The sequence below is a fragment of the Nuphar pumila genome, chromosome 1 (genome assembly GCF_984573655.1).
Source record: "Nuphar pumila chromosome 1, dmNupPumi1.hap1.1, whole genome shotgun sequence".
Taxonomy (NCBI): Eukaryota; Viridiplantae; Streptophyta; class Magnoliopsida; order Nymphaeales; family Nymphaeaceae; genus Nuphar; species Nuphar pumila.
In genome coordinates, this window is record NC_143249.1 from 7697659 (window position 1) to 7724417 (window position 26759).

The window sequence follows — 26759 nt, forward strand, 5'->3', positions numbered from 1 at the left end:
GTGGCCAGCAGAGTGGTTATGAGGGTGCTGAGATGAAGGCACCAGATCAAACCCTGCTGGCACACGGGTGTGTCCGTAGCTTTTAGAGGTGGGCTACGTAAGGCAGGGTGGTCATGGGGCCCCACCCGGGGTTTTCCTCGCTTTGGCGAGGGTTCCTTGTCATAAAAAAAACTTTCCTAAATGACCAAGGTAATTTACTTGAAAATAGTAGTCCTTAGAAACATAGCTTTGGTCATTGTTCTAGTTTCTGGCTAGCTAGTACTAATTGATAGCAAGACTGTATATCAAGAGCATGAATAACTTCTGAAAAATTTTCAGGGACAAATGGATTCAACAAAAGCAGAGGCAACAATTAAAAACCTCCAAACAGAAGGAAGATACTTGCGAGATGTTTGGTGATATGGCCTTGGTTGAAATTGATCTCAATTGCAGCTTGTTAGCTGGTTTATGTTGTGCACATTACCGTCGCTGGATGGAAGGGCGGTGTTTGAGTGCTTGTTCCTCCACTAAGTTGATCACCATAGCGGAGCTGTTATTTCACAACAAAGCAGCCCTATAGGTTCACAGTATTGTTTTGGGCGGTTCAATTGTAAGTATCGATGTATTTCAGAGAATAATGATTACACCAGAATAAGAGTTGCTAGCTTGCAATCCTCACACTGCAGATTACATGTAAATGATTAGGGTTATTAAAACTCGGGAGTTTCTGATGAGGGTTCCAGGTTATTCATGCTGGTATTGTAATGTCAGGCTCCAATCATTTTCTGATTCATCATACTGCTAAAGATGTTTCAATCTGGACATGAATTGATCAACCTTAAGCCTTGTTTAAAATAAGTTTAATCGAATTTGAAGCTATTTCCTTTTCATGCCCTTCTCTTTAATGTTGTTAAATTGAGTTCATTAGATTGGAAGTTGTAAGCAAGAAAGATGGCATTCTATCTTTTGAAGCCATATAGGGTGCGTTTGCATCATGAACCCACCCACGGAAAAGGCGTGGGTTTGACATGCAAACACACCCTAGTGTTTTTTTTTTATATTTATAACCTGAAGAAACTGCACCCAGCACGAAGGCCTGGTTGCGCTGACCCATAGTGGTTGCATATAAAAAAGAAAGAGAAAAAAAAGAAAGTAATTTTGACACCATAGTGGTTGTATTTGGCTCAATGTTTGATTTTCAATACTTCAACAGGAAGAACAAGACACACGTACTTCTCGACTTGTATTCTCTCTATTTCATTGTAGGTTAATTCCTGTCTCGTTTCGGTATAAACAAGTGGGATTAAATACAAGCGAGATCAACCCACAAATAAAATACAACGGGATAAAGAAAATAATAAAAGGAATTCCCCTCCTAATCACTTGCGATTGATGCGCATAAAAAAACACCAAAACCAAATGCAATCAACCAATAATGATTTTCCTGAATATTTGTTTTCACCATCAGCACACCATCAACATGCTACGATGTTAATACGTTGTGCAGATTCATGCCCCAACCCATTTTGTCCAACCAAAACACCGAGCAAATCTAGATGGCAATGCATACTCAGATACAAGATTAGGATCATTGTCCACATCGGATGATCTAGACCATATGTAGACTCCTCGCTCTTGCTTGCTGCCAGGAACACTGTTGTCTAGTATGAATGCAACCAGAAAAGCAACCACCATGTGAAGCGACAGAAGGCCGTTTATTGCGAAATTAACCTAAGATGTTTGAAAAACAATGTATTAGATAAGTTGTGGTCCTTTTAACAGAAAATTCGATCAAGAACCTTATATAGTTTAAAGAAGGTAATTACATCCTTGCTTCCTGTCTTGATTGGTCCATCCGATAGTGCAACGTAAGGGGCCATGTAGTTTGGCAGTATGATGCTGATGTTGGAACCGTATTGTTGAAAATATGCTGGAACAGATACAGATAAGAATAAAGAAAGCCCCACAATTAATACATTGCGAGAGCTTCCGCTCTCGCTGTACCGCAGAGTTGATAAACCGAGCGCGACAACCATGGCCCATATGAAGCACAGAACGGAAGCTGCCATGGCCGGTGGGATTGAGGCTATGACTGCACCAACTTTTCCTGATAATTATGGGTAACAACTTTCAATTCCATAAAGCAGATGCAAAAACTGCAATTGTAATTTTCCTGATAATTCAGGCCTAGTTCTCTCACCAAAACCCACTAGAGGTATTGATCATGCTAATGCTGAACACCCTTCCAAGAAAAAAGATGAATACTTAAAAAGTTCATCTTACCCATGAAGGAACAGATTATTAATAGCACAGCTCCCAGCTCCACACCCCTCCTGCTTCCCATTTTGGTTATTGCTATGGTATGAACATTCTCTGTCAATGTTGTTGATCCAGTACCTATTCCCCAAATTCCAGCCAGGAAGCTTGTGAATCCTTCTAGACCAATACCTCTACTCACAATTCCAGGTGTTGGAGTTCTTGAATTAACCAGTAAAGATGAAGCATGATATGATCCAACCTGCATAACAGTTAACGATTCACAATAAAACCAACTAGAACACCATAGTCAACCAGAGCATATCCATTGTGTTACCATGACAAACTGATCATCGAGCACTACGACTAAGTAGTCCCTCATTTCGTCACACTTTTTAGCCGTACTATTCAAAAGACAGTCTTGAACAAGTATTATACTCTTGCCAGAAAACATGATGATTGTAGAAACTAGAACTAGAAACTAAGCAACAATTTGAAAGAGAAAGGTAAGCATCTAATCTGATTAACCTAACTTGAGTGATAACCTTAATTTTATTTATCCTACATATTGCATAGAAATATAATACTGGGGAAATATAACTCCTGCGTATATGGGTTATGATATGCCAACATTTTCCAGTATGGATTCTCTCTCATGATATATGTTTGGCAATAGCAAGTTGAGCACCTTATAAGAGTATACCAATGAAAAAGACCCCCCACAAATATTGCCGAGAGCACACCAAGATATAGACTTAAAAGACTTTCATGTAGATAGTGAATCAACTTGTCCACCTTCACTGAACAAAATAAAACCTGGTGATTTGTCCTTGATTCAGATAAACTGTTTTAGAATTTCTTAGCAGAGATAAACAACCAAGTTGGACCAAATCCACCACCTTGATATTGAACAGAATAAGCTTCCTTCTTTTTCCGTTAGTTCCCTAGATAACCAAGCGGCAGATGGCCCACATGGTAAGCCAGAGAACTGTTGGCCCTCAGTTATGATAGTGCAACACTTATACCTGCAGCTATATTAATAGCTTACCATATTTATGTTTTTACTTCTATTTTCCGTCTCCAGGGCAATAAGAAATGGGCACAAAAGGTAGAACATGCCATAGAAACTGCTGCCCAAAATGAATTTTTTGATCCATACATTTGGTTTAAACTGGACAAGATAAGGTTTTGGGGGCATGTAAAAATAAAGCATGAAGTCTAGTGGCATGATCATTCTAACTAAGATGTAAAAAGAAAGAGTTATGGATGCCTCAAGCTCAGAAAACAGATGTAACGCAAATTCTACTTGGTTTGGGAACCTTAATGTACTCACTGAGTCAACTGATGCAATTATTGATACAACAACCATTATAATACATGTCCTCAAATGGAAGGAGGGGACTCCCCATTGGAAAGGGTAGGGAACCCTAAACCAAGCAGATGATCTCCATGCACTCGAAACATCAGTTCGACAGTTCTTCATAGTGATTGCATGTTTCCTACATGCTTGAGATAAGATGTTTGAACTTGGAATGTTAGGGTTGCAACCCTTATAGTTGTAAGCCCCACCTGCTGTCAAAAGGGAAGCATATACCCAGGTGATTGCCACACCAAGGGGAACCTGGAAATTTGTAATATATTAACAATGTAAAATCAGCAGTACTAAGCTGAAAATGTGTACCATGATCAATAGGATGGTAGATAGAAAGGGTGCATGTACCGCATAAACTTGGAAAATACGGTGCCCGTAGATGGAGACTCTCCGAAGGTACTGCAAGCAATAAAAACTTTAGATGCACCACTAAGCCATCAAACAGTAGGATTTGAGTACATGAAGCGAATGAACAAGAGACTGAAAAGTAAAAGTAATTGAAGTGCAAAATAAATAAGAAATGAACATCAAGTGAAACTTTGAACAAAACTTTCTAGCCACATTGCATTGCTATGCAAATAAACACTATTACCAGAGTGAAAATAATAATCAATACAAGCTGTGGAATGCTGATCTCGATGCAAGTCCCGGCTTGAGGAAAAGCATAACTGAAAAATGCTAAACCTATCGCTGCAACGGTTGGTGCAACTATCACTGGGTTTATCAATCTGCAGAAACATCCAAAATTATGTGTTATCCACAATCTTATTCCTTAAGTTTAGAGCTCAAATATTGATCAAGTGTATCCAATATTACATAAATTTACCACAAGAGTACACTATCCTTATCCTCATAAGAATTGTAACATGAGTGACTAATACAATATCCAGAAGATAATTTGAAAGAGAAAGCTAGCAGAACTACAAGAATCTAAGTTTAGGAACAGATGCTTCCTCACAAGCCTAAGTTTATCTGCATTAAACTGGTTTCAGTTGAAACAAAACACAATGATTAAAAAAAAACTAATTTAAGTTCATAGGCCAGTAGAATGGAAGGTTATGCAACCAAATCATATGATGCATATAGTAACCATGGTTTTTGGAACCAGTAGAAAGCAAAACAGAGTTTCAGTAGCAATCATCAACATTAACTAGTAAGAAAGGTGATTACTTGTGAAATAACAATGACAAAATAGAATCTGGGACCAGAATGTTGATGACCATGGAAAGGCTGCTTGACTCTTTATCCTATCCAAATATTTGGCCTAATCCATGAGTCCTTTAGTTTTTTTGTCTGGATGAAGCAGAAAAGTAGCTAAATTGCAAACAAGGGCTTTATTATTGTTCAAAAGATTATACTACATGTATATAAGGTTGAAAAGTTTCACAAGAATAGAATACTTTCCAAGAAATCAATAATGATAAAGTTTAAATGCCTTCAATCAAACTTAATGAAGTCAACATCTTATTATTTTAGCCATTTTATCCTGGCATTTGAAACATAAGAAATTCCATGATTAAGCTTAACCAACGGAAGCTCAAACATGGTAATTTAAGTTGGGTTTGAGCACAAAGCTCATCATATGGTGTGTACTGAGTATAGTGACAAAATGTTTTTTTTTTGGGTAAATATCAGCAGCCAAGTTCTGGTGATAAATTAAATTTTTTATTCTTCTCACTTTTTTTGGCAAAAACTAGCAATAGAAAAAAATAGAAACAATTTCTCTAAAGAAAAATTAAAAAATAAATAATGGAAAATTAAATTTATGGCTGATATATACGTTTTAAACAGCTGGCAATATCTCACACTTTTTTTTAACATTTTTTTTAAAAAACACCGATATTTGTCACTATGGCACTGAAAGCTTGATAAACAGTATTGTGTTGGCTCATGCATAGCCCTAGGAGTACAATGAAGTGCTTAGCTTGGCGCTATAATAAAAAATTGAAAGAAAAGGTACAATCTTGTTCTTGCATGATTGGAAATGCATATATATATATAGCATGAGAAAAGTTGACCTAAGCTTGCACAGACTTGATAAGTGTGTTGCCATCACCTACACATACACATTCACACAGATGTCTCAAATGCATGTAGACGACAACTCACTGATAAGACAATGTATATTGAACTGGTTCATGGTTTGGCTCAAAAGTTCCATCCAGGCTGAAAGCTTCTAAATGCTGGTTACCTAAGTCTTAACTTTCACAGGGATTTAAGTTATATCAGACCAGCAGACTGAGAAGCCAGTATCTACTGTTCAAAATGAAGAAGATTATACATATGTATGTATATATGTAGATATGGATGTATTTAGGTATGTATATACATATTATGTTTTCTGTTTTGCATGATTAACTGGTTCGAGTTAATGTTTCAAAATTTTTCATGAAGAAAGATAATTTCAACAATTTCCAGATAAAATTGGTGTTCTTCAACATAGATATGGTGTTTTCCAACATATATATGATCATAGTGAAATAAAGTTGAAGAGGTCTCAAAAATAAAAATAAATAAGCTTGAATCACAACATTAAGATTTTAGCAAACAAAGTGGACAATCTGAAGCACCAAAATTTTTTCACGCCAATATGCATTCCACCTATACCAAAAAATTCAAGATAGAAAAAACAACTGGTTGAAATTGACATTGAGAGACCTTAAAAGGAAGGCCATCAGGCCGCTGTATCCCAAGATGCACTGGAAAAATGAACCGACAATTATGGCCCCCTGTAGTTCCTTCATTATATGCTTGAATTTCTGCAAACAGTGAAAGAAAATTTCACCAATACACATTTTAAAATTTAAAATAAACTTGCACAAGAATCTAGGACACTAAACCCACATGCATTCCCAAGTATGTAAACAAGAAACATTGTGCAACACCTTCAGAAGTTACCACCTAAAAGAGAGAACAAAAATAAACTAAAGCAAACATTTGTTGGTGCCAACTTCAAGCCTATAATGTTATAAAATTAAATTAAAATACCCAAGAAAAACTACTTTAATAGCATAATTTCCTGATGCATAGGAAGCAGAAACGGTTCTGGGCAGCGCCCAAGTTTTCTTGATAGACAGCACTGATCACAGACTGTTCAGGCAGCTCCAGGGCTGTCTCTCAGGATTCTTCTCATGGTCAGATTCCATCTTCTACGTCCTTAATTCTAAGTCATAAAGCACAGGATGAAAAAATAGGTAGCACTAAAGGTGTCCATCTATTTATAAAGAATATTGGGATTAGATAGAGCTTAAAATTAAAGGTGATGCATATTTTTGCCACACACATGAACTTCACTGATTCACTCCCCTTTTGAGGACGAGTTTCTGAAAAGAGACCAGTAGATAGGAAACTCTCAGATAGCATCCACATTTAGTCTGAAGGCATCTGGAGAGGGATCGAGAGAAAGTGATCAAGATAGGCAGCAGTAGAACCAACATCTTCCATTCTGCTTCTGGTACTCTCCCTGTTGCTTTAGTGCTAAAGGACACAGGGCTCTTCATTCATGGTTAGCTTATTTCCAGAAGAACCAGCTCATCCATCGTAGCTTGACAAGCTTTGGAAGGTAGGCCTGGCCACTGTACAACTTTTGGTCATTTCTCACTATCCACACACTGTGCTATTAGACTCTTTAACATAGAAAAATTGTTTTCCTCCCATTGTTATCGCCATCTTTTCTAAATGGATGGGGAAACAGTACCAAGTTCGAACAGTTCTGACAACCATGCTAGCATCTATCTATATTTTTCATCAACTAGCTACTGCTACTATAATCCACACCAAGTGGATAATGAATGACCAATTGAAAGGTCTTTTAAGCCCAAGTGATCTCTGTGGTGTATATTACTAATCCTTTTCACGCTTTCATAATCAAAGAGAACTTTATTTTAAGAACCGTACTCTAAATAAAAGATCTCAAAATTATTTCTCAATGTACTTTCAAAGTATTAGACCTATTTTATAAAATTCAATTTAATATTGAATTGCAAATAAACACTGTTAAAGGATATGAATCTCGTAGGATTGCACCAGCTCATTCCTTACCTATTGGATATAGATTGTTATAAAAGGAATTAGTTACATTTCCTTATCCTTAGATTTCCTAGCCTGTCGTATATATCCTGTTGAAAGGAGCCTTATTCTCCTATATATATATATATATATGTAAAAGTATCTTCAACAAGATACTATAATCAAGACCCAATATTCTTGATGAAAGATAAGTGCACACATGCACAATAAGAACACTTGTGCACAAAAGCACTAAAAAATGAAAATAACCTTTATTGAACACTTGGGTTTTGACCCAAAGCCATATTTAAACACAAGGGGGAACACCCCTATTTATACACAATGAGAGGCCATGGAGGGGCTCCCAATATGATCGTTGGGACCCCTCCAACGGTTATAATTATAACCGTTGGAGGGCCCAACGATCATGTTGGGTGGGCCCCTCCATGTGCTAAAAGCTAAAAGATGAAATAATAAAAGAAAAACAAAAACAAAAAAGAAAAATTACATACATATTCTCAAAAAAGAATGTGTAAAATAACGAATATACCCTTACGGCTAAAGAGAAATAAATATATATTTTAGATATATAATAGGTAGATACATATACATATATTATATATATATATGTATTACCTTATATATATAAAATATATATTGGATTACAAGATTTGATTACATAATTTAACACCCCCTTCAAACTTAGGGCAGGATGACTGGAAGTTTGTCAAGAAGGAAATTGAACCGCAGAGCACATAAAGCTTTGGTGAAGAAATCTGCCAATTGATATTCTGAAGTTACATATGGAAGATCTATAACTCCTTTCATATACGCTTCCCGAACATAGTGACAGTCCATCTCAATGTGTTTAGTCCGCTAATGAAAAGTATGATTTTTTGCAATGTATACTGCACTCTTGTTATCACAACATAGCTTGGTGGGCACTTCTATTGTGATCCCCATGTCTTCTAATAGCTGATGAATCCATACAATTTTCATGATAGTAGTTGTCATGACACGATATTCAGCTTCGGTTGAGGATAAAGACACTTTTTGTTGCTTCTTTCATTTTCAAGAGATCAACGAATCTCCTAAGAACACACAAAAACCAGTGGTGGAGTGACGATTATTTGGGTCACCTCCCTAGTCAGAGTCAGTATAAACAATTAATTTTAATTCAAAAGAAGAGGATAAGAATACTCCCTTATATAATGTACCCTTTATGTATCTTACGACCCGCAGAATTGCACTCATGTGAACCGATGTTGGTGCATGTTGAAACTGACTTGCAGTATGAACTGCATGAGAAATATCTGGTCTAGTAATACTCGAATACATCAATGATCCTACAAGTTGTCTATAGGGGGTGGGATCAGAGAGAGGAATACCATCATCAATCTTCATTTTGACTCTCACTATAGCAGGAGTTTCACAAACCGTATCATCCGTAATACCTGACATGTCAATAATCTCAGAGGAAAGCTTAGTTTGAGATAAAAAATACCCTCTATGAGAGTATGCTACTTCAATACCTAAAAAATAAGTTAGGAATCCCAAATCAGACATTTCAAATCTATCATTCAAAATTGATTTTATGCTTTTAACCCCTTTAGAATCATTTCCGATTATAAGCATATCATCCACATATAAAAGCATAATGGCAATCCCTGCATTGGTTTTTCTAACAAATAAGGCAGTGTCAGTCAAACAAAATGAAAAGCCATTTTCTAACATTACGAAGTTAAACCTATCATACCAAGCCCTGAGGGCTTGTTTTAAACCATAAAGTGCTTTGCGAACGCGAAACACTTTCCCTTTGGGAGTCTCCATTTCTAGTGGAGCATCCATATATACCTCTTTATTCATATCACAATTTAGGAAGACGTTTTTAACATCCATTTGATAGATGTTCCATTTGTTGATTGAGGCAACGGTGATGAGACATCAACAATGACCATTCGGGCCACAAGGGCAAAAGTTTCTTCATAGTCAATCCCATATTCTTGATTATATCCCTTAGCAACTAATCTCGCCTTATATCTCTCAAGGAATCCATCGTTTTTTATTTTTACTTTAAATACTCAACTACATCTATTATTTTCTTACCCTTAGGAAGATCTTGAAATTCCCAAGTCTTGGCTCTTCTTAGAGCACCAAGTTCATTCTCCATAGCTTCTACCCATTCAGAATATTTTCGTGCTTCCTCAAAATTTCTAGGTTCTATGTAAGAATGAATGACACTAAGAGAGACCCTATATTTAGGTGAAAAAGAGTCATATGAGATAAACCTAGAGGGAGCTTTCCTATGTCTTTCGATTCTTCACAGGTTCTCCTCTCTTGGAGAGATAGTCCTACTGGTGTCATCATATCTTTCAAGAGCACTTCTGAAGGTGTTTTTATCTCTATGGACATAGGTGATGGGCTCTCTAGATGATCCCTCATCGATATGTTGATGAGGAGGAGAGGGCAGAGAGGTGACAATTTCCTCGGTTTCATTATCGCTTGAGTTATTCTGAGTTGACTCATTATCACTTGTATCATCATCTTTAGCTAACATTTCAAATAGAAAGAAATAATCCACGTTCTCATCAAGAGATACAAAACTTTAAAAACCACTAAGATTTTCCAAAAAACTCACATTTCTGGAAACATACAATTTGTCATTTTTAGGGTTTTCGAATAACCAAGAAAGGCACCAGGAATGGCCTTTGGGGAAAGCTTATCATTTTTATCCGTAAGGACAAAAAATTTACATCCAAACACCTTTAACCTGCTGTAGTCAGGTTCCTTCTTGTATAATTTTTTAAAAGGGAAAATTTTGTTCAAATTTTTTGATAGAAGTCTATTTTGTTAAAATATGATGTATATTTATATATCTATATATATATCTATATACATAGATTACGACACATACACATATATATGATATATATATGTCTATGTGTCTATCTATATATATAAATATATATATATTTATTTTGTAAAACCCGATAGGGGTATTTCTGTCATTTCACCCTGTACACGCATATCATTGATATGCTTTTCCCTTTTTCTTTTTCCTTTATTCATTTTCCTTTTTTCTTTTTTTTGTTTTTTATTCACTTGAGAGGGGTCCACATAGAGTCGTTGGACCCCTCCAACGGTCATAAATATGACCGTTGGAGGGGCTCCAACGACTCTATGGGAGCCCCTCCTTGGGTCCCTTGCTGTGTATAAATAAGGGGCACAGCCCCATGTATTTCCTAAGCTTCTTTTGAAGCATTCTATGAAGTGAGATATATTTTTTATCTTCTTTTTGTGCTTGACCACTTTTGTGGTTTATTTTGCCCTTTAGTGGCATCTTGTGTATGTGCGTGCTTCCGTGCTTTCGCTTGGAGACGTTGCTCTTTTCATTTGGCACTTCATTACATGGTATCAGAGCCAGGTTAAGAAGGCTTCATTGGATCCTCCATTGACAAGTAATACCTCTCCTCTCTCTTGTCTTATAAATTTTTCTTCTAATGGCCAACAAAGATGCAAAAATCGATCTCTCATTCAAATTGGATGGGACCAATTATCGCATGTGGGCGGCCGCTATGGAGAATAATCTCAAAGGTAAAAGGCTTTGGGGTTATGTATGTGGAACCATTCCGGAACCACAACTTAAGTTAACTAAATTTGAAGGAGGTGAAGAAAAAGCCTTGAATGAAGAAGAAAAAGAAAAGGCTATTCTTGATTACTCTTCTAAAATGGAAGATTGGGAAAGTGAACATGCTAAAATCTTAGCATGGTTCATGAATAACGTCGAATTGAAGATTTGTGCAAATCTTGCTAAATTCAAGAAGGCTAATGAAGCATGGTTTTTCATGAAAGGTATGTACACTCAAAGAGACCTTGCTAGGCATTTTTTTCTTCAAGAAAAGGTAAGAGCTACCAAGCAAGGTGATATGAGCATTAGGGACTATTATAGTGCCCTATCCTCTTTATGGGATGAACTTGTCCTTCTCGAACCGCAATGGGAAGGAAGTGCTATTACTATGAGACAAGAGCAAATGGAAAAAGAGAGGTTCTTTCAATTTATTCATGGGCTTCGTCCCGAATTTGAACAACTTAGAGGATCTCTACTTCATAGAGCCTCTACTCCTCTAAGCGATATTTTGGCCGATTTATGTCAAGAAGAAACCCGTTTGGCCTTGAAAAGGGATGTTGATGAAGTACATGCCGTGTCTAGACCCGGCAACAATGTAAGATCATATAAACCACCACATTTTTGGAAGAATAATGGTGGAGGAAGGAAAATCATTTGTCATAATTGTAATGAACCGGGCCATATTCGTCCCGATTGCCCTAAATTCAAGAAGAAGGTAGCTTCCGTGGGAGAAACTCCTCCAATCATCAATGAAGATTCAAAGAAGGATGGTGACATAAAGGATTCCATCGCTCATCTAACCGAAACTCTCCAACAATTTATGAAGATGAACGCCTCTACATCATCATCCTCACCTTCCACTTCCGGTGCCGCCATCTCTTCATTCCCAGGTATGTCTTCTTGGATTCTTGATTCGGGTGCCTCTTTCCATATGACTCCAAATGCATCACTTTTGTCAAAACCAAGTCTCAATAAGTTTAAATCATATGTATCCACCGCCGATGGAACTTCTTTAAATGTTGAGGGTATTGGAAACCTTGAGAAAATTTATGATCAAAACAAAGAATTTTTTGTTCCCAAAATCCGAATCATCCCAAAACTTAATCTAAATCTTTTCTGTCTCTCAAATCACCGATTTTGAGTGTAATGTCTCTTTTTCACCAACCCATTGCTATGTGCAGGATCTCCGGTCCGAGAAGCGGATTGGGCAAGGCCATAGAAGAGGGGACCTTTACTATATGGATTTTTTGTCTTTGCCATCCAAATCATTTTGTAATCATGTTCAATCCAAAGATATTGAGACTTGGCATAAGAGACTTGGGCACCCTATTATTTCCAAATTGTACCTTTTTCCATTTTTGGAAAAATTTTGTAATACAAATACATTTACATGCAATGATTGTATTCTTGGGAAAATTCACTCTCTTCCATATTCTCATAGCAATTTTGTGTCAAAAAGGCCTTTTGAACTTGTGCATTCCGATGTATGAGGACCGGCACCCGTTATGTCCAAAGGAGGCTTCTCTTACTATGTTTCTTTTATTGATGATTTTACTAGATACACATGGGTTTATATTATCAAGAATAAATCTGATGTCTTCACTAATTTTAAAGAGTTTCACGCTCTTGTTCAAAATCAATTCCAACACAATATAGCCATTTTTAGATCCGACTCGGGAGGAGAATACATGTCTAAAGACTTCCAAAATTATTTTAAAACAAATGGAATTTTGCACCAACGATCTTGTCCTAAAACTCCGCAACAAAATGGTCTTGCGGAAAGGAAACATAGACATTTAATTGAAACCACAAGAACTCTTCTTGTGTCTAAATGTGTTCCTAAAAACTTTTGGGCCGAAGCTCTTCTTACCGCAACATATCTTGTGAATCGTATGCCCTCTTCCTCTTTGAAAAATGTTTCGCCCTTTGAAAAATTATTTAAAATTACTCCCGATTTTAATAGATTGAGAATCTTTGGATGCAAATGTTTTGTACTTAGTTTAGGACAAGATAAGTTGTCACCTAAAGCTATTGAATGTGTGTTCATTGGCTATGGTGAGAATCAAAAAGGCTATAGATGTTTTGATATTCGAAACAATAAATTATATGTGTCGAGAAATGTAAACTTTATTGAATAACAAAATGGTTTCGATATCCACACATCTAAGGAAGACATCGATTATTCTTTTCTATTTGACTTAGCTCCTAGAATTGAGTCTCCTGAAGCTATTTCTTGTGATACTAGTTGTGATGGAATTTCACATTATAATGATATACAACAACATGATAATACCTCCCAAAATGAAAACCTTAATGATATAAATGTTTATACCCGGCGGATAGGAAATGAACATCAACCTGCTATTGACAGATACTCTCAAGACTTCTCTTTAGAAGAATCTACTGACAATAATCTACCTAGGAGATCTTCTCGTACCAGTAGGCCACCACAAAAGTTTGTGTCCTATGAATCTTTTTCTCCGAATTATAGGGCCTGTTTTATGTTAATACATTCGTATCACGAACCTACCTCTTTCAAGGAAGCTAAAGATCACCCACATTGGATTGAAGCCATGAAAATCGAACTAGAGGCTCTTAACAAGGCCCAAACCTGGAGCATTATTCCTCAACCTTTAGGAAAGAAGGCAATTGGGTGTAGATGGGTATATAAAGTCAAAACTAAATGTGATGGGTCCCTTGAAAGATACAAAGCTCGTTTGGTAGCAAAAGGCTATGCCCAAGAATATGGGATTGATTATGAAGAAACTTTTGCTCCCGTGGCCAGAATGACTAGTGTACGAACCTTAATTGCTTTAGCATCCATCAAACAATGGCCTATATACCAACTTGATGTTAAAAATGCTTTCTTAAATGGAACTTTATGTGAAGAAGTTCTTATGGATCCTCCGCCGGGTCTTGAAATTGGGAAAGACAATATTCTAAAATTAAACAAAGCTCTTTATGGGTTAAAACAAGCGCCAAAAGCGTGGTATGATCTTTTTAGCAAAGTAGTTCTTGATAATGGTTTCTCCTCATGTTACACTGATACTGCTTTGTTTGTTAAATCCTCTAATGAATACATAACCATTTTATTATTATATGTTGATGATATGATTATCACAGGTAATGATAAGAAAGGTATTGATCTTATTAAAAATATTCTTAAGAAAAATTTTGATATGTCTGATCTGGGTTTTTTGAGGTATTTCTTAGGAATTGAAGTTGCATACTCCCCCAAGGGGTATGTCCTATCTCAGATGAAGCTTGCCTCTGATATTATTGCTAGGTCTGGGCTAACAGGTGACAAAAGGGTGGAGACTCCAGAAGTGATCAATGCCAAGATGAGAGCCAATGATGGCACTCCTTTAGCAGATCCCACGCCTTATCGTCAATTGATTGGATCATTAACATATTTATCTATTACCAGGCCTCACATTTCCCATGCAGTTCATAGTACAAGCCAATTTCAGACTGCTCCTACCACCACTCACATGGCAACAGTAATGAGGATTATCAGATATCTAAAAGATTCCATAACTAAGGGAGTATTCTTATCCTCTTCTTCACCTCTTACTTTACTTGCGTATACTGACTCTGATTGGGGGGGTAACCCCGATGATCGTATTTCTACCACAGGTTATTGTGTGTTTCTTGGGGAGTCACTTATCTCCTGGAGGTGTAAAAAGCAGCGTAAAGTTTCTCTCTCATCTACTGAAGCCGAATATCGTGCGATGGCCACTACCACAACTGAGATTATATGGTTAAGAAGCTTACTTAAAGATATGGGTGTCTCATTCTCAACTCCCTCAAAGCTATGCTGTGACAACAAGAGCTCCATTTATATCGCTAGCAATCACACTTTTCACGAACGAATGAAGCATATTGAGATGGACTGTCATTATGTTCAAGATGAATTTTTACGAGGCACCATTCAACTTCCATATGTTCCTATCGAATATCAGTTGGCGGATTTCTTCACCAAAGCTTTGCCTTCGCCTCGCTTCTACTTCCTCCTCAGCAAACTCTCGGTGATCTCACCATGTGTTTGAGGGGGGGTGTTAAAATATGATGTATATATATATATATATATATATATATATATATATATATATATATATATATACATAGATTACGACACATACACATATATATGATATATATATGTCTATGTGTCTATCTATATATATAAATATATATATATTTATTTTGTAAAACCCGATAGGGGTATTTCTGTCATTTCACCCTGTACACGCATATCATTGATATGCTTTTCCCTTTTTCTTTTTCCTTTATTCATTTTCCTTTTTTGCTTTTTTCTTTTTTTGTTTTTTATTCACTTGAGAGGGGTCCACATAGAGTCGTTGGACCCCTCCAACGGTCATAAATATGACCGTTGGAGGGGCTCCAACGACTCTATGGGAGCCCCTCCTTGGGTCCCTTGCTGTGTATAAATAAGGGGCACAGCCCCATGTATTTCCTAAGCTTCTTTTGAAGCATTCTATGAAGTGAGATATATTTTTTATCTTCTTTTTGTGCTTGACCACTTTTGTGGTTTATTTTGCCCTTTAGTGGCATCTTGTGTATGTGCGTGCTTTCGCTTGGAGACGTTGCTCTTTTCATTTGGCACTTCATTACATATTTATGAGATAGACTGATGTAAGGGTTGCCTCAGCACAAAGTTTTTTTAGAATGTTTTGCGAAATAAGCAAAGTTCGAGTTGTTTCAATAATATGCATATGTTTTCGTTCGGCTAATCTATTTTGTTGAGGGGTTTTTGGACAAGATTTTTGATGGAGAATACCGTAACTTTCAAGATAACTCTTGAATTCATTTGATAGGTATTCTCCTCCAGAGTTGGATCTAAGGATTTTTAAGTTCCCATTGAATTGATTTAAGATCATCATATGAAAAGTTTTGAAAGTCAAAAAAACTTCATGCTTATGTTTGAGAAAGTATATCCAACAATACCTAGTGTAATTATAAACATAAATCACATAATATGAGAATCCTCCTTTAGATATCATAGGAGCCGGACCCCGTACATCGGAATGAACGATTTCAAAAGGTTTTGTTGTAAACATGGATCTTTGATAAAAGGGCAAACTTTTCATTTTCCCAAGAATACATTCATTATATGTAAATCTCCTTTACAAAGATGTTAAACAAAAGGCAAGTATGAAATTTTAACAATATTGGAATGTCCAAGTCTCTTATGCCACACATGAATATCTTTATTTTGGACAACATTACAAAATTGATTCTCAGGAACTTGGAGAAAATCAACATAGTAGAGATCTTCTTTCCTAGAGCCTTCCCCAATCAACCTCTCGGACCGGCGATCCTGTACCCAACATTTATTAGAAGAGAATTTTATATCGCAACCATGGTCCGAGAGTTGAGAAACCGAAAACAAATTCAAATTTAGTTTTGGTAAGAATCTAATTTTTGGAATAAAAAAATCTTGTTTTTCGAAATTGCCTATTCCTTTAATTTCAAGGGATGTTCCATCCGTCGTTGAGACAAAAGATAAAAAAAAAAAATTTAGAGTATTCGGAAAGAGAACAAGCACTTGGGGTCATATGAAATGATGCCCCAGAATCTAAGAGCCAAGATGTCTTACCGAGAGGGGAAGAGGTTGACATAGCAGCTCCGAAAATTCCTCCCTTGAGAAGATGTTGAAGAGCTTCCATAATTTGTTGTAGAGAGAGAGAGACCCATTTGAAGATGATGGTCGTTCTTCCGGTTGAGTGGTGGTGGCCATTGCAAGCAATTTCTTCCATTTTGGGCAAATTGGTTTGATATGCCCCGATTCTTTACAAAAATGACAAGTTAATTTTCTATAGTCTCTCCTCTCTTTCCATTTTGCCAATTTCCTCCTTGATTTTGATTCTTAAAATGAGGAGATTTGTAAGTCTTTACATGGTTACCTGGTCTTGAAACGACATTCACCCCTCCACTTTCTTCCTGAATAGAGGAGGTTGTAAGGATGCTAGGATTGCTTTTACTAATGCCCATACAAGTTTCTTCCCTACTCAATTAGGTAATAACATCTTCAATGGCGGGAGTTGTGAAAGAAGAAAGAAGAGAAGACCGAATTTGTTCAAATTCGGGTCTAAGACCATTTAGGAAGTTAAAAAAGCAATCTTCCTCAAGTTGTTTGTGTCTAAGCTCGATAGCTTCACCACTCTATTTGGGTTCAAGCATAGCAAGCTCGTCCCAAATGGAAGACAATTCGGCAGAGTATTCCCGAATAGTCATCTCATTTTGTTGTAAGGTCAAAACCCTCTTTTGAAGGTAATATTTGTGTGATAAATCTCTTAAAGTATATATTTTTTCAAGATATATCCAAGCTTCAGAAGCTTTCTTGAATTTGATGATGCTGGCATTGATCTTAGTTTCAATGGATGAGAAAAACCAAGATAAGATCATGAAGTTTTTCGTTTCCCATTCATCATGTTTCTTTGAATAATCTTCAAGAGCTATTTGCCTCTCTTCTCCTTCAAAAATCTTTATATCTCCTTTTTCCATAATGGTAATTTTTGGTTCGGGTTCCGGTATCGAACCTTGAACATACCCCCAAAGCCCCTTCCCTTTAATATGGGCTTCCATATTACCGACCCAAACATGATAGTTTGAACCATTGAGTTTAAACCCGAAGGAGAAGTGAGTCTTTTTCGCCCATTAGAGAGGATAGAAATAAAAAAAGAACACGTACCTTAATAGATTTTTAAGTCTTTCTTAACAAAGAAGACTTATAAAATATTGGCCGAAGGAAATAATCCACTCCAATCTTCAATAGCTTGAAGGCACGTTTTTTGAGGCACCCAAGAATGTGGACAAACACACGATCTTTCTTCCTCAAAACCTTCACTCTGATACCATGTAAAAGTATCTTCAACTTGATACTATAATCAAGACCCAATAATGAAAGATAAATGCACACATGTACAATAAGAACACTTGTGCACAAAAGCACAAATCAATCAATCTCACAAAAGCACTAAAAAATGAAAATAACCTTTATTGAACACTTGGGCATTGACCCAAAGCCATATTTAAACACAAGGGGGGGAACACCCTTATTTATACACAATGAGAGGCCATGGAGGGGCTCCCAATATGATCGTCGGGACCCCTCCAACGGTTATAATTATAACCGTTGGAGGGCCCAACGATCATGTTGGGTGGGCCCCTCCATGTGCTAAAAGCTAAAAGCTGAAATAATAAAAGAAAAAAGAAAAGAAAAACAAAAAAGAAAAACTACATACATATTCTCAAAAAAGAATGTAAAATGATGAATATACCCTTACAGCTAAAGAGCAATAAATATATATTTTATATATATAATAGGTAGATACATATCAATATATATTATATATATGTAAATGTATTACCTTATATATATATAAAATATATATTGGATTATAAGATTTGATTACATAATTTGACAATATATTCATTTGTAATCTGTTGAGTAAATATAACAAAGAAGGAGAGCTGAGTGTGTTTTCTCGTGGATGTAGGTCTCCATGACCGAACCACGTAAATAATTTGTTCATTGTTTCATGTTCTTTCTCTTATTGCAATTCAACATGGTATCAGAGTAGGAGGATCGGTGAACTAATTTGGTGTGGTGTGTTTCCTGGATTTCGACTCTACCATGGCAAACAGATTTGAGTCTACAGGTTCTAAAACCACCACTGATTCTAGCAGAGTTATTGTGCAAGAACAGGCAACACCAAACCTCAAAATCACCTCTATCTTGCTCAACGGTTCAAATTATATATCATGGGCGGAGTCTGCAAATTTATATCTTAGTGGAAGGACGAAGTTAGGCTTTATAAATGGGAAAACTCCTAAGCCAAATCAAGATGATCCTAAGATCGATGAATGGCAATCATCAAATGATTTGGTCATGTCTTGGCTCCTTAATTCAATGGAGCCCAAGATTGCTGAGGGTTTTCTGTTCTTGAACACAACTGAGGAGATATGGAACACGGATAGACAACTATATAGTGAACAAAATAGCATAGCCTGCATGTATCAACTCACTCAGGAGATACATGATCATCAGAAACATAATGTCATTCAGTGAGTATCTTGGAAGAATGAGAAGTATGTGGGATGAGTTGGACTCTCTCACAATGCCATCGACTGATCCTTTATACAAAAATAAAAAAGAGCAAGGAAAATTTTTTCAACTTCTTGCTGATCTTGGATCAGATTATGAATCCCTAAGAAGTCAAATTCTTATGGCTTCAGAATTACCATCTCTCAATAATGTGTGTTCTACTATAATGCGAGAAGAAAGTCGCAGAAGGGTGATGAATGTTGAAAAAAATCAAACCCTTAGTGAGGAATCTGTTGAAAAGGTTGCATTTAATGTTGGCACTAATCAAATTGAAAAAACTGAGTATCGACCAAAACCAAAGGGAAGACGTGAACGCTTGGTCTGTACTCATTGCAAAAGGGAAGGCCATCTTAAAGAGAAATGTTGGTTTCTTCATGGGAAACCAAACACCTCTAGAAGCGCCAACAACAGAGATCAGCCGAAAGCTCAAACTGCATGTGTTGAAAAAAATGAAACTCCCATCACTTTGGAAACATTAAAGGAGTTCATCAACAGCAGGAGCAAAAAACCGGACGCTCCTACCATTGCCGCCTCAACCTTCATCACTACTGAGACAGGTACACATTCATCCTCACTAAATCTGAATTCTTGTGATGTAAATTCCTGGATTGTCGACTCAGGAGCTTCAGATCATATGTCGAGTTGTTATGCCAAGATCCAAAATATAAGGACTGATAAAAAAAGGGGCCAGTTACTATAGCTAATGGATCGTCCATTCAAATTGGAAGAGTCGGTGAGACTTATATTTTAGATAAAAAGATGTTGGTGTTGTACATGCTCCGTCTTGCTTCAAATCTTTTATTTGTTTCTAAGCTTACACGTTATCTAAATTGCAATGCCATATTCTCTCCCTTTAACGTGGTTTTTCAGGATCGGATAACGAACAAGAAGAGTGGTGAAGGTCAACTTGAGAAGGGAGTTTATGTGATAAATAAAAATGGCACAGCATTGATGTCGCAATTGAAAAATAATGGTCAGACGTGGCACATCAGACTTGGTTATCCATCCAGCAAAGTCCTTTCTACTTTATTGCCAGGCGTAGTTTTTGATTCTCATGTGTGTGACATTTGTCGCTATGCTAAGATGTCACATGTTCCTTTTTCCGTCTCCGAGAGTGTTTCAACTAAAGTTTTTGAACTTCTACATTCAAACATTTGGGGTCCAGCCCCAGTTGTCTCTCATTCAGGTTTTAAGTATTATTTGACATTGATTGATGATTTCATTAAAATGACTTGGATATATTTGCTTAGGTCAAAAGATGAGGTCTTTGAACGATTTAAATCCTTTTATAATATGGTGAGAACTCAATTCAACACTCATATAAAAGCCTTGAGAACAGATAATGGATCGGAGTTCAAAAACAAATTCTTTGAAGAATTTGAGAAGGAAAGTGGAATGAATCATGGAAACTCCCCAACAAAATGGGGTTGCTGAGAGGAAAAATTGGCATCTCCTTGAGGTAACTCGATCCTTATTATTTCAAACTAATGTGCCAAAAAGGTTCTGGAGCGAAGTTATTATGACGGCATGTTATATTATAAATCACCTTCCTAGTGCTCGTCTTCAACATAAATCGCCTTTGGAGATTTTAATAGGGAAGAAATTTAGTGTAAATCACATGCATGTCCTTGGATGTACCGTTTATGTGATGATTCATAAATCTGCACGTGATAAATTGAGTCTTAAAGCTCAAAAATGTTTATTTTTGGGGTATTCTACTACAAAAAAGGGTTATAGATGCTACTGTGTAGAAGATAACCGTACTTACATCTCAAGAGATGTTAGTTTTGATGAGGCTACACTGTTTTTCAATACCCGTCAGAATGAAGAAGGTCGATAAGGGGAGATTGTGCTTCCTGCCTTAGAAGTCTATGATGACTTGATGACCATGTCTAAGGAAACTGAAAATACATCTCAATATGAGGCCATTTTGCCTAACATAGAGAATACTTCTCAAGAAGAACAAGATTTGTCAGTTTTACAAAGTGATAATGCACCTTCGGTGTTAAGGAGATCTCAACATGTGACTCGACCACCTGGACACCTAAATGATTTTGTCACATATATGGTCACAAATCATCCTATTGAAAAACATATTACTTATGGTCACTTACCAAAAACCTTTGTCGCCTTCCTTAGCTCTATCACGGCCCATCATGAGCCCTCGTCTTATGAAGAAGCTAAACATGATCCTATATGGGTCCAAGCTATGAAAGATGAATTGAGTGCTCTTTATAAAAATAACATGTGGGAAATAACTACTCTTCCAAAAGAGAAAAAAATTGTTGGGTGTCGCTGGATTTTTAAAATCAAATATAGAAGTGATGGGGCTATTGAAAAACATAAGGTCAGGCTGGTGGCCAAGGGCTATACCCAAACTCATGGGCTTGACTATAAAGAAACTTTTGCCCCAGTGGCAAAAATGAACACTATGAGAATTGTTATATTGATTGCATGTAATCTGAATTTGCCTCTATATCAGTTAGACGTTAAAAATGCATTTTTATAAGGAGATCTCAAAGAGGAGGTTTATATGAATCTTCCTCCAGGTCATCCACAAGAAGGCACTTCATCTCTTGTTTGTAAACTCCATAAAGCTATGGATTGAAACAATCTCCTAGGGCATGGCATCTAAAATTAAGCAATGCACCTGAAGATAATGGTTTTGTTAGAAGCATGGCTGATAATTCTCTCTTTATAAAAAGGGAAGGAAGTGATGTGACTATAATTCTCATCTATGTAGATGATATTATAGTCACTCAAAATAATGGTCAGAAAATTGATGTAGCAAAGAGCTTTCTTCAAAAAATGTTTGAAATAAAAGACCTCGGAAAATTAAAATACTTCTTGGGTATTGAGGTTGCCCACTCAAAAAAAGGGATTTTTTTGTCTCAAAGAAAATATACCCACGATATATTAGAAGAAACAGGTAAACTGAGAAGTAAACCTGCAGATACTCCCATCGAAAGTGGATCTAAGCTCAAGGATATCTCTGATGAACCGGTTTCAGATATTGCTAGCTATCAACGTTTGGTGGGAAAATTGATATATTTGATGGTTACCAGGCCAGATATTACGTATGCAGTCAGTCAAGTCAGCCAAAATATGCATGCTCCTTGTCAGGGTCATCTGAAAGCTGTGGATTGAATTCTTAAGTACTTGAAAAAGTCACCAGGACAAGGTTTATGGTACTCAAGAAACAAAAATGTCAACATAAAAGGTTTCTCTGATGCAGACTGGGCAGGAAGCTTGGATCGAAGGTCAACTACAGGCTATTGTGTATTTGTGGGAGAAAACTTAGTATCTTGGAAAAGCAAAAAACAGAAGTGTGATATCCAGATCGAGTGCTAAAGCAGAGTATCGGGCTATGGCCACCACAACCAGTGAACTAGTATGGATCAAGACCTTGTTATTAGAAATTGGGCTTAGTTTCAATTCTCCTATCCCAATGCATTGTGACAATCAGGCCGCAATCCATATTGCTGCTAATTCTGTTTTTCATGAGAGGACCAAGCATATAGAAACATATTGTCATTTTATCAGGGAGAAAGTGCAGAGAGGTGAAATATGTACTCCATACACTCGAAGTGTTGATCAATTGGCAGATGGGATTCACCAAAGGGATTCCTCGAGATCAATTTAATACTTTATTAACCAAGTGGGGCTGTCACAGCATCTACACCCCACTTGAGGGGGAGTGTTAAAGGATATGAATCTCGTAGGATTGCACCAGCTCATTCCTTACCTATTGGATATAGATTGTCAAAAAAGGAATTAGTTACATTTCCTTATCCTTAGATTTTCTAGCCTGTCGTATATATCCTGTTGAAAGGAGCCTTATTCTCCTATATATATTCATTTGTAATCTGTTGAGTAAATATAACAAAGAAGGAGAGCTGAGTGTGTTTTCTCGTGGATGTAGGTCTCCATGACCGAACCAAGTAAATAATTTGTTCATTGTTTCATGTTCTTTCTCTTCTTGCAATTCAACAAACACAACATATTAATTTCTTATCGAAATAAGCAAACTTCCCAATCACATTCAACAAGAATAATCCCACAAAGGATCCTAACTGCCAATCTGGATTACAACTGAAATTCTGAATACGAGCATCTCAAGCATGGTATTACAAATATGTAACAAAATACGAGATTAACACGCATAGAAGAAGTTGAATTATATAATAGATAGGAGTAGACATGTGAGAAGGGATCTGCTCACATTTTCACTAAGATTCCGAAATTCTTGAGAATTCGCGACAGCGAGAGCAGGAGCCAAGTACACGAATGAACTTCCTTGAACAAGTGGAAGCCGTGTACCAAGATAAGAATGGAGAAGCGTTGTAACACCAGTAACCAACAAGACAGTTGATACCACCATAGCAGTCTCCTCCTGCAAACCATCAGAAAACAAAATCTCCTCTCCTTAGTCACTTCAAGCTTCATAGGAAAGATGGGCGATGACAGAAAAGAGGAAAAGAAGATTACATCTGTTCCACCCATCGCGGGAACTAGAACCAAAGGTAGGAAGACGAGCGAGCCCGCCAATGAGAGGTAGTGCTGCAGACCGTAGAAAGAATTCGAGGCTGCATTTTCCAATTACAATGAAATGATCATTGATTCGTCGTTCGTAAGTGCACCTCAAAATGAAGACACTAATGGAGTGCTGCCACATCTACATAGCGCCACAAGTCACAACGTTGTCGGGCGTGATCCTAATCGATTTTAATTTTGTTTGCCTTTCTTCTAAAAAATTTGATTTTAATTTTAAAGAGGGGGTGAAAAAAAATACTCTCGTCCTTCAAAACACGAAAGGTGTAGGTCACATTGACACGACAACTTACATTATGACACGCTGACAAGACCATTAGACGCACACACATTAACAATGTGTTTTTATTAAAAATACCAAAAGAGTTTTTTTATGGAATAAAAAACAAAAACATTCGTCTCACAGTACTCTATTATTCTAAAAAAAAATCGAACCTCAAAATATGGGCTTGATCGTTGGTGGATTTTACGAATGTATCACAACATTTTCCTCGAAGCACAGACCGGTTCAGGTCGCTTCACAGTCCGATCCAATCGATCCAGACATGGAGATAAAGGCGGGCCAGGTCCGAAAAAAGGACAACCCAAATCCCGACCAGAGAGTTTTAATGGTCCAACCATCCCATCATGGTCGGAGTCGGACCAAGCACAGACCCACTTACGGCCGATGGCAAATAGGACCCACTTAACCCGATCCGGTTACGGACACCCAATTTGCTGTCTATCTGGCGTACCGACACGAAAAAAATGCACCCCTCTTCCTTAAGGAAAATGCCAAAAAAAGCAAAATTTCGCAAAAATTACAAGATTAAAAGACAAAAACACCCTCCTTATTATAGTTGACGAAAATGCCCATCTTGCAGAAAGATGTCAAAACAGTACAACTATAAAAAAAAAAGTACGGAGACATTTTCATCATATTTCAAATGTAGAGGACTATATCACCTTTGACCAAAGCTAATTCTCATACAATTTTAGAATTGAAGAAAGCAAAAATTCGCGGAGAGAGAAAAAGAGGATGAAGAAAACACTCAGAACCAGACTCACCTAGTCCGGAAGTTTTTCTAACAACCGGCCGCCCCTGATACGCCGGAATCCTGCCAGGCGAAAATTCCGGCAACTCAATCCCCACCGCCACCGCCTCCTCCTTCTCGATCTCATCCGCCCCCTTCGGACCCTCGCTATCCGCGATCGGAGCAACCTTATTCTTCGGCTCCGGCGGAGCTTCCGCCGCCCATACGGCCGGGAGCGGCGGCGGCGGCGGCGGCGGCAGATCGGCGTTCCTCCTCGTCTCCGGCGGCCGATCGCGCGATCCCCCTGCCCGTCCCTTCTCGACATCCGTAACCGTCTCGATCTCGGCTCTCCTCAGACTGAGAGCGTCCAACCGAGCGGAGCCGCTCTCCAGATCTCCGCTGACGCTCGTGGCCTCGCCGGAGAAATTAGGGTTGAATCCCGTCCGCTTGGCCCAGGTCTTGAGGTCTCCCGGGTTGAGGTCGGCCGCCGGCGCCACAAACGGCTCGATCTTCGGAGGCCATGGCCCTGGCCTCTTCCCCCTCGCCCGCTCCTGCGCCTCTGGTGATTTCGGTGGTTCCTTCGGATTATTCGCCATGGATCAACTCCCACAGAGAGAGTAGCGCTAATTTGTTCCAGTCGCTTCGGTGTCGATTGGGGACGCTACCGTAATGATGGAGAGGAAGCGAGGAGTAGAAGCGAAATCAGAGAGAGAGAGAGAGAGAGCTTGGGGATTTGAAAGAGAATTGGAGGGTAGAGATATGAAGTGGGAGTGGGAGGAGTGGGTAGATTCGGTTGCCCTTTCTACTTCTGTTGACGTCGGGGGTTGGAGATTTGAAAGAGAATCGGAGGGTAGAGATATGAAGTGAGAGTGGGTAGCTTCGGTTGCCCTTTCTGCTTCTGTTGACGTCGGGGGCTTGCCTTCCACAACGCCGCATTTCTAGTTTTACTTATCGAGTTTCCAAATTTACCTCAAAGTTTTTCAGAAATGGCGAACCAGTGAGCTTCGCCTCTTTTTTTTTTCGGACTTTGTTTATTTGGATTTTGGAGTGGGAGGGAGAGCTGGTTGGCTTTTTATATTTCACGACTTCGTACACTGGGAGCTTCTGATTACGAGCCGTTGGGTAATGTGGGGAATAAATAACTGCCAAAGACTATTATTCCCTCAGGCTCAGGCTCAGGGTGGACGATGGTTGTCACTTTTAGTTTAGAGGAGCAATGCAGGCTGCAAAGGAGTCCGGATCGGGTGCAATATGATTGCACACAAGTTGTTCATTAAGCACGTTATCGTTAGGGATGGCAGTAGATTGGGGTAAACGGAGTCTCGCGGGAATGAAGCATATGAAACAGGAAATAGATCGGGGGATGGAGGTTAAAATCAAAACCCATGCGGAGATGGAACATGGATGTACTTACTCTTGCCCTTGCTCTTTTCTCAATCTTAGTTAAAGAAATTATTATTATACTTTTATACATATTATAAAATTATATATATATTATTACTCTTAATATAAAACCCTTTCTTGAATCTCTTTTTTCTTTTTCTCTTTTTTCTAACGAGGTGTGCGAGCTTTTATTTCTCTTTTCTTTTCCTTTTAATGGCCAAAAGACCAAGAAAACAGAGTCTCACTTCACCTCTCTCTATTTGAAATGAGAATAGAAGACATGAAAGGATGAAGGTTAAAATCAAAACCTATGTGAAGATGAAGGCCAAGATGGAGGGCAAAATTTTGAAACAAAAAGAAGTGGAGGCCTTGTCCTCCGTCTTTACCTCGCTCCACTGCCATCTCTACTGATAGCCCTCCATCAAGTCTCAGGGCCCG

General features: G+C 37.8%; 2 protein-coding genes across 3 annotated transcripts in view; one reads left to right on the forward strand and one right to left on the reverse strand.

The window, feature by feature from the left end:
- LOC149847851 (NADPH--cytochrome P450 reductase-like) overlaps window positions 1-867 on the forward strand; it is a 31091-nt gene extending 30224 nt beyond the window's left edge. For both annotated transcript variants that reach the window (XM_090004841.1, XM_090004890.1), the window contains exon 18: window positions 319-867. In XM_090004841.1, the coding sequence (XP_089860967.1) occupies window positions 319-399 (81 nt within the window). In that variant the 3' untranslated portion in view covers window positions 400-867. The remainder of the gene's footprint in view (window positions 1-318) is intronic.
- Window positions 868-1402: 535 nt separating this feature from the next.
- Window positions 1403-25534, reverse strand: LOC149847853 (nucleobase-ascorbate transporter 11-like). The gene is made up of 10 exons (XM_090002515.1): window positions 24973-25534; window positions 23863-23960; window positions 23597-23767; window positions 6266-6366; window positions 4200-4335; window positions 3956-4006; window positions 3569-3856; window positions 2263-2497; window positions 1806-2086; window positions 1403-1710 (listed from the first exon to the last, which is right to left on the reverse strand). Exons 1-10 carry the CDS (start codon window positions 25532-25534, stop codon window positions 1489-1491), a joined length of 2145 nt encoding a protein of 714 aa, XP_089858641.1. The 3' UTR covers window positions 1403-1488.
- Between the last annotated feature and the right edge of the window lie 1225 nt (window positions 25535-26759).

Coding starts and splice junctions, on each gene's coding strand:
- LOC149847853 (XM_090002515.1), bottom strand. CDS start 25,534: ATGGCGAATAATCCGAAGGAACCACCGAAATCACCAGAGGCGCAGGAG. Junction 6,367..23,596: donor TTCGGAATCTTAGTGAAAAT/GTGAGCAGATCC, acceptor CACTGTTTGCAG/AAATTCAAGCATATAATGAA. Junction 4,336..6,265: donor CTGATGGCCTTCCTTTTAAG/GTCTCTCAATGT, acceptor ATGTTTCTGCAG/ATTGATAAACCCAGTGATAG.